This window comes from Vulpes vulpes, chromosome 12 (assembly GCF_048418805.1).
Source record: "Vulpes vulpes isolate BD-2025 chromosome 12, VulVul3, whole genome shotgun sequence".
Classification (NCBI taxonomy): Eukaryota; Metazoa; Chordata; class Mammalia; order Carnivora; family Canidae; genus Vulpes; species Vulpes vulpes.
In genome coordinates, this window is record NC_132791.1 from 120,976,482 (window position 1) to 120,990,877 (window position 14,396).

The 14,396-nt window shown below is 58.1% G+C and overlaps 1 protein-coding gene across 13 annotated transcripts in view; it reads left to right on the forward strand.

Moving 5' to 3' along the window:
* The window catches only part of DRD2 (dopamine receptor D2), a 63,566-nt gene extending 51,932 nt beyond the window's left edge, over positions 1–11,634 (forward strand). For 12 of the 13 annotated variants that reach the window (XM_072729786.1, XM_072729780.1, XM_072729783.1 and 9 more), the window contains 6 exons: positions 3,650–3,759; positions 4,248–4,384; positions 5,525–5,715; positions 6,704–6,790; positions 8,313–8,640; positions 10,333–11,634. In XM_072729786.1, the coding sequence (XP_072585887.1) occupies positions 3,650–3,759; positions 4,248–4,384; positions 5,525–5,715; positions 6,704–6,790; positions 8,313–8,640; positions 10,333–10,526 (1,047 nt within the window). In that variant the 3' untranslated portion in view covers positions 10,527–11,634. The remainder of the gene's footprint in view (positions 1–3,649; positions 3,760–4,247; positions 4,385–5,524; positions 5,716–6,703; positions 6,791–8,312; positions 8,641–10,332) is intronic. The other variant, XM_072729779.1, reaches the window with a different exon arrangement.
* The last annotated feature ends 2,762 nt before the right edge of the window (positions 11,635–14,396 follow it).

The following is a 14,396-nucleotide window of genomic DNA, read 5'->3' on the forward strand; positions in this document are numbered from 1 at the left end:
GAGATGTTCATGCTTCCAGACCAGAAGCTTCCTGTTCCCTCTTCCCACTTCAAAAGTGGAAGCTGCTGCTCTGTGTGCTCCTTATCCCTCCCCCTCCCCCCATTTGGTCTAGTGCCCCTGTCTGGGATCCACAGGCAGGGGTCTCCATGTGGGCTGTGCCACAGGCCCTTTGCTCAGTAAGGTCACCAAGGGCTGGCCCAGGACAGAGCCCAGCTCTGCATCTCCGAACAGAGAGTAGCTAGTCCCTTCTGTGGTCCAGGCACCATACCAGGCATTTCGCAGACACGGACTCAGCACTCATGTTAATCCTGGGAGTTGAGACTGTTCTCAGTGTACAGAGGAGGAAACAGAAGCTTTGAGAGGTTGCCTGTTTTTGCTCCGATCGCACAGCAAGGGGAGAAACCACTAACAGCGTCCCTAAGTATGGAGCCACCTCCTGGTGGACACTTTCCAGAGCTGACAGGCAGATGTGGCAGGGGCTGGGGTCTGGGTCCTGGATCCTGCCCCTTTCTCAGCCTAGGACTCTGGGGTGGAGTTTGGGAACCGAGGTCACCCATCACTGGGCAGTTACCTTCCCGCCTGGGCGAGAGAGGGATTTACCTGTGCCATGGAGGTAAATCCTGGCTGGGAGGGAAGGCTCCTCCGTTTTTAAAGGAAAGCATGAAATTCTGTAGGCTTGAGCAGAGGAGAGATCTAGAAGGAGAAGCTGAAGTGAGGAGGGGAGCCCAGTCCAAAGTGGTATCTCTCCCAGTCTCCCTGCCTGGGGGCTCCCTGTGTCTCCTCCGTATGTTGCTGTTGTCACCCCCCTGGGTTCCTTTAGCACAGCCCAAATAGGCTGGAACACTCAAAACAGATGTTAAGGGAGAGCCCAAAGGAAGCAAACAACAGACATAAAATCTACAGATGCCAGAGGCCAGGGGTCCCCTTCCTCCATGACTCCCATGCCTGTGAGGGCACCAGACTCCATCCATCCACGTCCTGTCTGACAGCCTCCCCGTGCATGTCTAGCACGGGACTGGATGTGCGTGATTTATTCTGATCAGCATATGGAAAGCACGCTGGTTTGCAGTGGGAGGACCAGTTCCAATTCCCAACTCTACTACCTTCCATCTGGAAAAGGTCCCGAGAGAAAAGAACCAGGGTCACTTGTCTGCATTTCAGCCTCTCCACCCTGTGAGGTGAGGGTTGACTGTGTGCCTTTTCCAGAGGGGCAGATGAGACTGAGAAGGGAACACACCAAGGTCGTACTTGTTTACTCATTCAACGGGTACTGAGCACTTCCCTGTTGTATGGCATCCTCGGGGCACTGCCTGCCATCGATGAAGACCCGATAGGACCACTGTAGTGCAGTCTGATGGAGGTGACAACAGAGCAGTCCCCACGGGGGATGTGGGAACGCGATTGGGGTGCCTGTGGGGACAAGGCGGTCTTGCAGGAAGAAGTGATGCTTCCGGAAGAATTATCCAGAGGAGGGAGCAAGGCGCTTACACTCCAGCCTGAGAAAAGAAGTGTGCAAAGCTGCTGAGTGAGGGGGTGTCACTGGCTGCAACTTTCAAGGGGTAGAAGCCTTATCGTTGGCCTAGCACCATCCATAGAGCTGAGTGTGAAATGTTTGGGACAGTGCCTGACACATAGTTAGTGCTTAATAGAGGCCAGTTATTAGGATTTCGCCGAGCTAGCTCATGGCCCACCCTGCAGGGCTCAGCTTCATGTGAGTAATGAGGTCAGTAAGTGGTGCCCAAAGGTGCAGAGACACAGCCCTGGAGTCACACAGCAAACCTGGTGATCGATCACCAGGTGATCTTGGGAAGTCCACTTTGCTCTCTGCCTCTAGGTCGGTCCCTCTTTGCAACGACAATCTCTCCTTTCATGCTTTATGTACATTGAGTAATTTTGACATAATTATCTCCTCTTTTGACAAGCTAAATGATCCTTCCCAAGACAGTTTATGAGAGAGCATCGGATGTGCTACCTGAAGACCGTGCTTCAATCCCAGCCCTGCTGCACACTTGCTGGGGGAGCCCTCTGAGCTTCAGGTCCCTCGCCCATGAACGGGCACAGCAACCCTGTCTTGTGCGAGCGTGAGATGCCCACATGCCCATAGTAGGTGTAGGTGGCTGCCAACAATTTCTCTTGAGTCTTTGAGTCAGCTGCCCCCAGGAGTGTGGAGGAAAACCCTCCCTTCTTCTGAGCTCCAGAAAGGCCTCTGGGGGTGGGGATGAGAGCTCCCTAAAGGCAGGGACTATGCCAGTGCTGTTCACCACCGCACCCCAGAGTCTAGGGCAGAGCCTGGCACATAGTAAATTGCTCGTGAGTGTCTATGGGAAAGAAGAAAGGCAGGGAAGAGGGAAGAGGACTAGGAAGAGGGCCCAAGTATCTCAGACCTGGATCCCTGGGGACATAGAAGCAGCCCTGAGGTCCTAGTCTAGGAGGGCTTCAAGGTAGAGGGTGGACCAGGTGGGTCTGGGGCCCTCCAGAGGTGCCCTAATGGGAGGTGCTGTTTACACCGGGAAGCTCCCTACCCCCCCCCCCCCCCCCGTCCAGATCTGCAACTTGGGGAGCCCTGTGCTGCCACGTGGGACAGGCCCTGGTATGGGCCACGGGAGCCCAGAGAAGGTGTCTTCCTGTTGGGGCGAGCTGCTGTTTCTTCATGCCCGAGAACAACGGCCACAGTTCCTGTCACGGAGCTTAAGTGGCAGCGTTTGGTTTCATGCCAGGGAGCAGAAAAGAAGGGGCAGTGCAGAGAACGAGCACGTTTGCACCAGCCCGCGCCGTGATGTGCGGTGGAGTGGGGCCTCCCAGCCCCAGGCCCTGGGAGGCTGCTGCCTTGCTCCTTTGTCTCCTGCTGGGAGAAGGCCCGGATGTACCTCCCTGTCTCGACTCTGTGCTCAGACCTAGGGTGCCCCGAACTTCCCCAGTTGCCCAGGGCCAGCCTGCCGTGTGAGTGTGCACGCCTGTGTGTGTGAACGGGAGGCATGAAGGTATGTGTAAGGGGGGGGAGTGTGTGTGCAAGGGGGAGAAGGATGCAGGATGCTTTCCTCATTCCCATCATACAGGATATATGGGCACAGCACCCCCGTCCTGCCCCTCCCCCCCGGGTTCCCACAGCTCGAGCCCCCGTGTTCTGTCCCTCACTTTCCAGGTCTGACCAAGAGTCTTCTCGGTTTCAGAGCCTTGGGCCTCACGGCTGTCCTTAACAGACAAGTTTGCACCCTGGCTCTGAGGGAGCTCCCCCAGGAACCTGGGCCCAGCAGGATCAGAAGTTGAGCTAAACGGCCTGGGGCAAGTCACTGCCCGTTTCTGAGGCTCAGTTTCCCCATTGGTAGCATGGGATTGCAGGCTGATCACTCGGCTGTTTTACAGATGAAGGCGGAAAGTTGAGAGACTCAGTTGAAGGTGCTCATCTTCTAGCCCAGTCCTTGGCACAAAGTGGCCTTATGTGTCTAGGAGGAGAGGGGACCAGGAGTGAGGGCCTCAAACTCCCCTTCGCTGGCCCACTTCTCCCCCAGGCCCCAGCTGGAGACTCACAGATTCCCACAGCTGCCTGCTGAGCCTGGGGTCCCATCTGCCCCAGCAAGGAGAGCCCCGCTGTAGGGCCTGGGCTCATCTCCCCCTCTGCTGTCCACCCATTATGGTGCTTTGTCCCCAGGTGGTAGGTGAGTGGAAATTCAGCAGGATTCACTGTGACATCTTTGTCACTCTGGACGTCATGATGTGCACGGCAAGCATCCTGAACCTGTGTGCCATCAGCATTGACAGGTGAGCCCAGCCAGGGTGGGAAAGGGGGACCCAGGCCATTCACTTTTCAGGCTTCCCTGTCTCTCCTTCAGGGGCAGGATCTCTCTGATACTGTACGGCTGACTGTGTGCCCTCGGCCCCATGTGTTTGTGCGTGCATATATGTGTATGAGTGTGCCCTCATGCATATCTGCACATGTGTGTAGGTGCACATGTGTCTGGGACAGTACAGACCTCCTAAAGAGAAGCCATCCTCCAGATGGAGGTGCTACCAATGGTACCCAGTGGCTGGTAGAGAAGAGAAAACTCAGTTCTGACAGCACCCTTGAAACTGCACCTGTGCACCCTGGCTGTCTGAGCTGGGGCAGGAGACAGGAGAGATTGACAGGAAGACCTCAGGGAGGTGACAACTGTCACTCCCCAAGGCGTCTCTGGCGTATATGTGCTGTGGAATGAGGGGTCCTTGGGCCTGCACCCAGACTTAAGGTTCCCCGCCCTGCGCCCTCGCAGGTACACAGCTGTGGCCATGCCCATGCTCTACAACACCCGCTACAGCTCCAAGCGCCGAGTCACTGTCATGATCGCCATCGTCTGGGTCCTGTCCTTCACCATCTCCTGCCCGCTGCTCTTCGGACTCAACAACACAGGTGAGTCCTGCCTCTGTCTGCCCCCATGCACAGGGCCCCAAGGGAGCTGAGCCCCTGATGCAGAGATAGGGACTGAGGCCAGGCCCTATCCCTCTGGCCAAGCCTGACTCTAATTGTACCTGGATGGGCCGGAGAGGAACAGTAGCTTGGGCCTGATAGAGTTGGGTGAGGAGTGGGGATAATGACTCGGGAGGATGTCTGGCCATTTTCAACTTTGTTTATTAAATTGAAGCAAGTCAGACAGCCGCACAAACCACATGTGTACGTGTGTGTGTGTGTGTGTGTGTGTGTGTGTGTGTACACACTCATGGGTGGCAACTACGGGGCCCCATCCACCACCCTCACCCCCCACCCCCAGCAATGGTATTTGTGTAAGGAGGCTGCAGCCCAAGGGCTGACCCTGCCCAGCACAGACCTGAGTCACCTGAAGCAGGAAAGGTAGACTCAGGAGCTAGTTCAGGGCGCCTGTCCTGTGCGTCTGAGGCAGAGGAGGGGTTGTGCCTGCCTGCCTGCTGGCGGGGCATAGAGGCCATGCAGGTGTACCTCGGAGACTGTTACAGGGCAGGACACAGGGAAGCCTTGCAATCTGACTCTGTGGGAATTTCAAGGAGCGGGAGTAGGGCCTGATATGCTCAGATCTGTCTGGAGAGGCCCTGAGGTAGAGGATAGACATCTGGTAAACCAGGAGGGCACTGGCAGCGCACTGGAGCACAGGTGAGTTCAGCAAACGGGACCGAGTTACCTTGTTCTAAACCTGGGAGGTGGTAGACGGCCCCCAAGTACACAGGAAGGCCTACAATAAGGGTTCACTCTTTGAAAATAATTTTCTTGTTATTTTTTCTGAACACTCCGGCTCCACTTGGGTGTTGGTGGATGACAAAACTAACACTGAAGTCAGGGGGGAATATGAGTGGGAAAGCTTGGACGTAGCTGGGCTTCTCGCTCAGAGTCGTACTTTTCAGTCACCGGTTTACACCGTGGGTCCGTTTCCATCTAGCATCTCCAGGTGACCTCAGACCCCCAGGCATACTCTGTCACATGGCTGGGCTGGGTCCCGCAGAGGAGGAGGGGACACTCTGCGGTGGTGGTGGTGCCTGCACGCCCCACGGCTGCTGACATCCCATCTGGCTCTCCCCCCAGACCAGAACGAGTGCATAATCGCCAACCCCGCGTTCGTGGTGTACTCCTCCATCGTCTCCTTCTACGTGCCCTTCATCGTCACCCTGCTGGTCTACATCAAGATCTACATCGTCCTCCGCAGGCGCCGCAAGCGGGTCAACACGAAGCGTAGCAGCCGGGCTTTCAGGGCCAACCTGAAGGCCCCACTCAAGGTCCCCAGATCCCTCCTGCCCTCCAGTGCCCTCCTTGACCCCCCCAGGACGGAGAGGGCTGGCCTGTGCTGGGTGGGCCTGGTGGGTGGGTGAGGGTCCAGGGAGGGGGTTCCCAGCACCAGGGCAGGGCCCAGTCCAAGGCTCAGACCTCAGCGGAGGGAGTAAGTCTCTAGGAGCGGGAAGGGGGGGCCAGAGGCGGATGCCACCTGGGAGGAGAAGTCGGCTAGATCTGTGTCTGAAACCCTCCTTTCCCCATCACTTGTCCTTTCCTGGCTGTGGCCCCTCTCTTCTCCCTGTCCTTGCTCTGTGCTTCCCTCCCTCTCCAGTACCTTCCACCTCCTCCTCCTCCCCTCCAATGCACACCTCCTCTCGCCCCCACAACCCCAGCTCTCTGTCCTCCTCTCCATGCACACCTCCTCCCTCCTCCTGGGTCCCTGTCCTCCCCTCCAAGCACACCTCCTCCCTCCTCCCTGGCTCTTTCACCCTCCTCTCCTCTGCCTTTCTTTCATTCTCTCCCCACTCCCTTATGTCCTGTGAATTTTCCCCTCTGCTCAGCCATCCCTGAGGAAGACAGTATGGGGGCGTGGAAGGAACCAGAATTTTGGGGTTAGACACATCAGGTTCAAGGCCTGGCACTCTCACCTTTTTGTTGAGTGACCTTGGGCAAGTTGCTTAACTTCTCTGAGCCTCAGTTTTCTCATCTGTTAAATGGTGGAATCCTAATGCCAACCTCTCAGCGTGGTCTTGAGGATTCAGTGTGAGAGGGATACGAGCATGCCTAGCATGTGCCCAGAAAACCAGGACCTCTTTGGCCCTTGTCCTGCCCACGATCTTTCGTCATAATACCAACCTTCACTCTTGCCTCCCCTGGCCCATACCCACCTACTCTGCCCTTCTGGGAGCCCCTGTGCCCAGCCTGACTATTGCACATCGGGTGTCTGTCCCCGGCCCCTGCCCATCATGACCAGTGTCCTGGCTCACTCCACAGGGCAACTGCACTCACCCTGAGGACATGAAACTCTGCACCGTTATCATGAAGTCCAATGGGAGTTTCCCAGTGAACAGGCGGAGAGTGGTAAGTGCTCAGGTCAGGGACTCAGAGCCAGGTCTTTCTGCCCCTAGGGAAACCCACCTACCATGATTCTCAGCTCACCAGCTGATCAAAGGGAGGAGCACCTCCCAGGCTCTCCCACTTAGCTTCAGCAGAGACCAGACTCCCCATGCACAAGTCACAAGCAGGCATGCAGCAAGACGGCTCAGTTCTGCAAGGCACAGATAGGCACTCCCAGCACAAGGAGGTGGTTCGGAGAGAGGACTCGGCCATAACATAAGAAAAATAAGAAGAATGGCTATTACCATTCATTGAATACCCACCACGTTCCTATTATTTCATCAAATCCTCACAGCGACCCTGAGAGATAGGTCTTATTAGGCTTATTGATTTTAATTTTAAAGAAGAGGAAACAAGCTCACAGAGGGAAGGTAACTCACCCAAGGCAAGATATTTAGTTAGTAAGATAATGTGTATTTGAGCCCAAACCCATGTGACTCCGAAATCCACACATCCACCATTCTTCCCACTTGCCTGTGCTAGGCTCCTACAGGCGGGTTCTGGGGCTGGAGGCAGGGCATGGGGGGCAGGGTGGAAGGGCAGGGAGCCGAGTAGCGCCAGGGCTGCTGGGGAAGTGCAGCCTGTAAGTGGAGCCCAGAGACGCAGAATCACAGCTGACCCCAGGCTCTGCCCAGCGATGGGAGCACCAGGGTTCAAGCAGCAGGGGTCTCATCCCCGGCTGGGGCAGGGAGCCCACACAGGGCCATACACGAAGTCCAAGTTGGGTGTCCCCAGGAAGCAGGGCCCCCACTGTCCACCTGCAGGGCAAGGGCAGGACCCCAGGGAGTCATTTTATGAGATGGGTGCCCAACAGGGACTCAGGACTGGGCTAGGGTTACACCACCCAGGCACACAACAAGGCTGCACTTTGGATGTTCAGATTGAGACCCCAAGGCAGAGAAGAACCTGGAAGCCCGTGAGTGGACCACCAGCAGGGTCCCCAGGTCAGCCCAGCAGGAAAGATGGGGGGCTCAGGGGTTAGCTCTTTGGCACCCGGATTGGTCTAGGAGGAACATGTGGAACTCACGTGTGAGTGAGGGTGCAGGTGCCCTGCAGGGAGAAGAGGGGTGCCCTCTATGCAGCTAGAACAGGAGCTCCTGGAAGGAGGCACCGAACATCAACCAGTGATGTATTCCCAGCAGCCAGCTCGGTCACTTAGCTGGTGCTCGGTACGTGTTGTTCAGTTAACAGGAGAGGGAAGTGTTGTGGTACTAAGTTCCCACAAATCCTTATGGAGTTAATGAGGCTCTGGGACAGGGGCTGGGGATGACCTGTAGGCAGGGGCTGCCATGGGTCCTGGGTCCTAGTCCCAGACTATTCCTGCCTCCCGGTGATTATCCTCATTGTCTCTCTGGCAGAGTGACCCGTGATGTTTGTAGGAGTCTCTAAAGGAGGATAGGGGAGGGCCAGGGGCACCCGGTGAGGCTGAGTGGCTAATGCCTGAGAACTTGCCTGGCTTTACCCAGAGCTCTCTGCCTCCGTGCAGGAGGCTGCCCGCCGAGCCCAGGAACTGGAGATGGAGATGCTGTCCAGCACCAGCCCCCCCGAGAGGACCCGGTACAGCCCCATACCACCCAGCCACCACCAGCTGACCCTCCCCGACCCGTCCCACCACGGCCTCCACAGCACTGCCGACAGCCCCGCCAAACCAGAGAAGAATGGGCATGCCAAAGACCACCCCAAGATTGCCAAGATCTTTGAGATCCAGTCCATGCCCAATGGCAAAACCCGGACCTCTCTCAAGACCATGAGCCGCAGGAAGCTCTCCCAGCAGAAGGAGAAGAAAGCCACTCAGATGCTCGCCATTGTTCTCGGTGAGTCAGGCCGGCCCAGCTCTGTCCCACCATTACTGAGGAAAGGACCCATCACTCTGGGTCCCCTTACCTGCCATCCCCTTCCTAGCCATGGCCGGTGAGCCTCGGGAAGGGCACTTTCTCAGATTGCAGGCCACACCCATTGACGTACGCCATTAAGTAGATTCTCTAATTAATGCTCATTTTACAGACGGGGAAACTGAGGTTTGGAGTGGGCATATAACGTGATCAAGGAAGATCTATGATTTAAACTCAGGGAGTTTGACCTCAGAGTCTGTGAGCTTGACCAGGCTACCATAGTGACCCCAGAACCTCGAGATCCTAAGCAAGTCACTTTCTCTCAGCAGCAGATTAGCTCTCAGGGTTGTTTGCTGTGGTCAAAGGTTTACAAAGGTGAAAACATTTCCTAAAGGGCAAAGTGGTGCACACAGCCAGGTGTTATCAGGGTGGTTTAGTTGTTGAGGAGTGGGAAATTCAGTTCACCCCAGCTCAACCAAGACCCCGTGGGAGCAGAGCTGTGAACAGAGAAACAGGGCTAGGAGGGGGGTCCCTCTGGAGGAGGGTGTGGCTCCATCAGCCTAGAAAACCAGGACCGGAGTCAAAACACAAGGCTGGGCTGACTTGGGTGGTGGGCACAGGAGGGGCTGCTGTGACTCTCCCTGCCCTCTAGCACCAGGGTCTCATGGGACACCCTGCCACACTCACCATCCCCTTGGGCCTCTCACCAATCCTGTGATGTGAGTGGGACAGGTGTTACCTCCCTGCCTTTGTGAATGCATGCACAGAGTCACGGCAGGTTAAAGGGCAGATCCTTGGTCACCGGGCTGGGGGTGAGAGCCAGGCTTGTGGCTTCTGTCCATGGGGTCTTGCTGCGGTCCTGGGGACTCCCAGGGTGCTTGTGGGGCACTCTGTGCTCACAATGCCTCCATACCGAGGGGCCCACTGGGGCAGCAGATCCTGAGTCAGGCAGACAAAGCCAGTGGGTGGGGCATCAGTCTAGGTCAGAGCATCCCAATGCAGGAATTCACAAGTGGTGGCCTCCAAGGCCTGGGGGAAGGTGTGGCCTCCAAGGCCTGGGGGAAGGTGGAGCAAGAGCCTGGCCATGGGGGGCGGGGCCGATAGACTGGAGTTCAGGTTTCGCTGGGCTGGCTTTGTCACTCACGAGCAGGGTGGCCTTGTGTACATCACAGAGCCTTCGGGAGCCCCGGTTCCCTGTCTACCCCACAGAGATGCCAGGGAGTCTGAGGGAGACTAACTCTTCCTTTTGTCACTTGGGCTCAAACCCAAGCGTGCATCCCACGCTGCGATGACCACACGCTCCACTTCCAGGTGCAAAGGAAGACGTTCCCAAAGATGACCAGAGAGTAGAGTAAACATTTCCATTTCTACTGACTTGTGTCAGAATGTTAACCTTGTAGATTTGTTTTCAAGCTCCTTACCTTTCCCTAGAGGGGTAGGTGTGGGTGTTATGCCCATTTGGCAGATGAGGAAAGTAAGGCTGAGGGACATAGAGTGACCTTCACTGCAAACGGGTGTCAGGGACAGCTCTAGAGTCTGAGATGGGGACTCCTCCTGCAGTGCTCCTGGGCCAGGGCTCGTAGCACCCAATCTGGGTGCCCACTGAGTATGGGCCTTCCCAGCCCAGCCTCCCCTGGCCCCAGGGGCCCGCCTGACCGCCGCCCTCTCCCCCAGGCGTGTTCATCATCTGCTGGCTGCCCTTCTTCATCACCCACATCCTGAACATACACTGTGAGTGCAACATCCCGCCCGTCCTGTACAGCGCCTTCACGTGGCTGGGCTATGTCAACAGCGCCGTGAACCCCATCATCTACACGACCTTCAACATTGAGTTCCGCAAGGCCTTCATGAAGATCCTGCACTGCTGACCTGCTGCCCACCTGCACGGCAGCCTGCTTTCCGCCTCCCTGCCCAGGCCGGCCGGGTCTCAGCTCCGGGGAGCCGTGGACAGGGGAGGGGGCGCAGGGCGGACCAGGCCTTCTCTTTGCCCCGGCGGGTCCTGCAGTGTTAGCTTGGCTCCGCGCCCCTCCGTGCTCGCACACCCTCATCTGCCGGGGTAGTGCTAGGGAGCCAGGCACGGTGCCGGCCCTCGGGCCGGACCCCTGGCTCAGGGGCAGCTCACAGAGCCCCCCTCCCACCTCTGGGCCCTCCCTCCTTGGCACCAAAGACACAGCCGCCTTCTCTGACCTTTCTGTGGGGTTCTGGGGTTGCCGGGGTCAGAGGTGGGGCTCAGAGACTGTGCTTTCTGGTAGGTTTGGCTTGGTCTTCACAGGCCGATGCTGGGGTGGGCGGTGGGTGGGGATGGACAGTTCACACCCCACAAGGCCCATGCCCGGGGAAGCCAGAGCTCTTGCCAAGGCCCCAGGCAGCTTCAGTCCTGGGAGACCCATGTAAATACCAGACCCACAGGCTGAACCCCAGAGAAGCCCAAGCCAAAAATCTTCACTTGCTCCCCGTCCTGCCCCCCAGGAGCCTCTATTTCCACAGCAGTGGGTCCCACCCCGGCCCACCTCGCTCCAGCACCCACGTGCTTTCCATACCTGCCGACAGCAGGGACTCTGGTCTTGAAGGGCCCCCGGAAGGTCTGTGGGGAGAGGAACCACCCCCAAACCCACCCTGCCGTCTCCCGACAGACTCTGCATCCCTTCTCGTAGCAATTGTTGGGCCTGCCTGGGAGCGGGCAGGGACGGCAGGCTTGTGACCACATCTGGGGCCTGGGTCGGGGTGCTGGAGGGCCTCTGGGGGCTGCCTCCTGCCACAAAACCACTCTCTCTCCCCCTTTGCCTCTTCTCTCTCTCCGGTCCCCTTTCCCTTCCACTGTCTCCGCCTTAGATGAGCCCTCGGCCAAAGGAGCTGCTGACCACCACTTGGCCTGAGGGAGGAGGGGAGGCTGCAGCTTCGGGGAGCCCCTGGGCCCCAGACTCTGTAACATCACTACACATGCTCCGAACTAATAAAACTCTGACAAGAGTCCCATGCGAGGCCCCTTGGGTGGCAGGGCACTGCGCCCACCTTCATCCTCCGCGGAAGGTGTAGCCACAGCCCTGGTGTCTGTGCCGGGATCAGAGTCGGGGAGGCCTCCTGCAGCCTCCCTCCAAGAAAGGGTGACCCCAACCACGGCTGCCAGGGTGGACACTGTGGAGAAGGAGGGAGGTCGCTGCTCAGAGGATGACCCGAGAGAAGATGTGTGTGCGCCTGCCTCCCCCCCCCGATCCGGTCCTGGCCTCCCTCCCAAGTAGACAGGAACACTCTCAGCCCTGCCCCTGGGGGATCCAGAGCCCCAACTGCCAACCAGGATGGGAGGGGAGGACGTTCCCAGTGGGAATCCCACAGCGCACCCAGAGCACCCCTCGTCCCTCTGCCAGGGAAGCCAGGCTGTCCCCATTGCCACCTCCCCGCTCCTCTGAGGGTCCTTAGCCCTCGTGGCCCACCAGGGCAGAGACAGCTCTGTGGAAAAGGTGGCCTTCCAGGCGCCAGCTCTGTCTGGGTCTGGTCTGCCCTTTGCCCTGACTTCCGTCTCCCATCGGGACCCCCTTGCTCTGGAGCAGGTTGGGGAGGCAGGGAGGCCCCAAGTGACATGGCCCAGGTAGGCCTCCCTTCTCTGGCCTCCATCACAGTCGTTGCTCCAAGCTTTCCGGGCCACAAGTTGGCACTGCCCTGAAAACAGAAATCTGGCTTTTAAAAAAATGAAATCTAAGTCAACCCAGTGAAGGAGGAATATTCTCACTACCTGGCGAATAACAGCGATGATGACAAACAAGGTGCTGGCACCCACGGGCTCAGCCTCTGGGGAGCTGTCAGGGCATAATTTGCATGCTAAATACAATATTTTTAGCACCAAAGTTTGGAGCACTTAACTTGCCCTGAACACTTAATTATGGACTTTGATCTTCTCCGTGAACCTGCCTGCAGCACCAAGCCCCGGGGAGAGGCTCTGTCCCCAGGAGCACTCAGATCCCAGAAGCTGGGCAAAACCAGGCCTAGTCCAGCTCAAGAGGCGTCACTATGACCCAGTGACCACCCCCTCGGGGAGGGGCCAGAAACCCCAGGGACTCCTCAGCTGCTGCCGCCCAACCCACAGCCATCGCACCCGCAGGTGCACGCCTGGACACACGCCCCACACTCAGCCTACACCCCACACTCATCTTGCCTTGGACAGAAGCTTGAAAGCTCAACTCATTAGAAATCTTAGGAGGTCACACAGGTTTCTCAGCTGTGAGAACTGGAAGAGATGACAAAGGAGAGAGAAAGAGAGGATGCTTGGAAGGAGGGAGGGCGGGAGGGAGGAAGGACAGCAGGCAGGCAGGCCGAGGGAGAGGGGGCAGGTCCCCAGCAGTTTGGAAAGGGCACCGAGGGCCAGGAAGGGGAAGAGGGCAGGCAGGGGCGGGAGGCGGGGCCGGGGAAAGTTGCCCACAGCTGTCAGAAGCTTCGAGGCTTTCTGCCAGACAGCAGATTGACAGCTAGAGTGGGCAGGGGGAGGGCTGGCTCCACCCCCTCCCCCCTCGACTCTTCAGGGGCAGAGGGATGGGTGTGGGCCCCGGGAACTGTGCGGTGCCAGGGGGGTGGCCAGGCTCCGCTCTCCCCCCGGAGGCCCCGACGTGGCTGCAGCCCTCTGCCCTCGCTCCCCTGCCTTCCTGGGCTTCTACCTCGGTGCCCATCTTTCTCCGGAGAGTGATTTTTCACTGAAACATGATCTGCCTTCAGAGCAGGTGGTGTCTAACAGCCGCCACCCACCCCCCCACCCTGGTGACAAGCACTGGGCCAGGCACAGCCTCCCGCGTGTCCCCGTGTGACTGCAAGTCTTCAAAGCTTCAGGCCCTTACTCTTCCCCTAGTGGGTCCTGGAGGAGTCTGGCCACCGGCTGGGGAGATGGCCTGGGACCGCGGAGGCGAGTGGTGCGGGAGGAACCGCATTTCATCTGCCCACCCACCCACCTATCCAGCCGTTGATGCCCTCAGTGGATCTTTCTTGAGCGACCCTTGTGCTCCAGGCCCTGGCAAGGTGCTAGGCAGGAAACCAGAGTAACGTGGATGTGATCCCCGTACTTGTGGAGCTCACGGCCCGGTGGGTGACAGGCGTTAATCCAACAATCACACAACGACTATCAAAGCTGCACATTCCCAGTGGCAGAGTGCCGGCTGGGTGTGGGGCACAGGTCACGTAGGTGACAGCAATGGCGTGGGTGCCTTGGCCTGGAGCAAGTAGACAGGGCACTGGTGCAGGCAGGAGGGCTGATGGGGGGGGTTGGGGCCCCCGAAAGAAGTGACTGCCTGTCCTCCTTCCCTGGTGGCTTCAGAACAGAGGCGGTCATTCATCTGCAATCAGGGGCACTGAGGACTGGCCTGCCTTGGGGACAGTGTGTCCACCTGTGTGGGCTCCCTTCCCACACGTTCCCTGTCCCAGGGGCTGCGTGGCCCAGCCCTGGGTCGTACTGCCTCACTGCCCTCCGGGGCTCCAGGATGCAGGCTATGTCTGGGGCCAGTGGCTCCCACATGATCCTGTCTTCCCTGTAACCCCGGCCTCTCCGTAGGGTCCCGCATTATAGAGGAGGCCTCTCTACAGGGAGGCTGCTTGCCTGGATGGCAGGCTGGCCTCTGAATCCAAGATTTCCACAGTTACATCTTGCATGGTCCGCTCTGCCTGTTTCCTGACCGGCCCCAAGAACAGCTGGAGGAGGCTAGTGTGGTGAGGAGATTTTTGCAGAAGTGGGGAGAGATGGGGAAAAAAAAAAAAAGCAT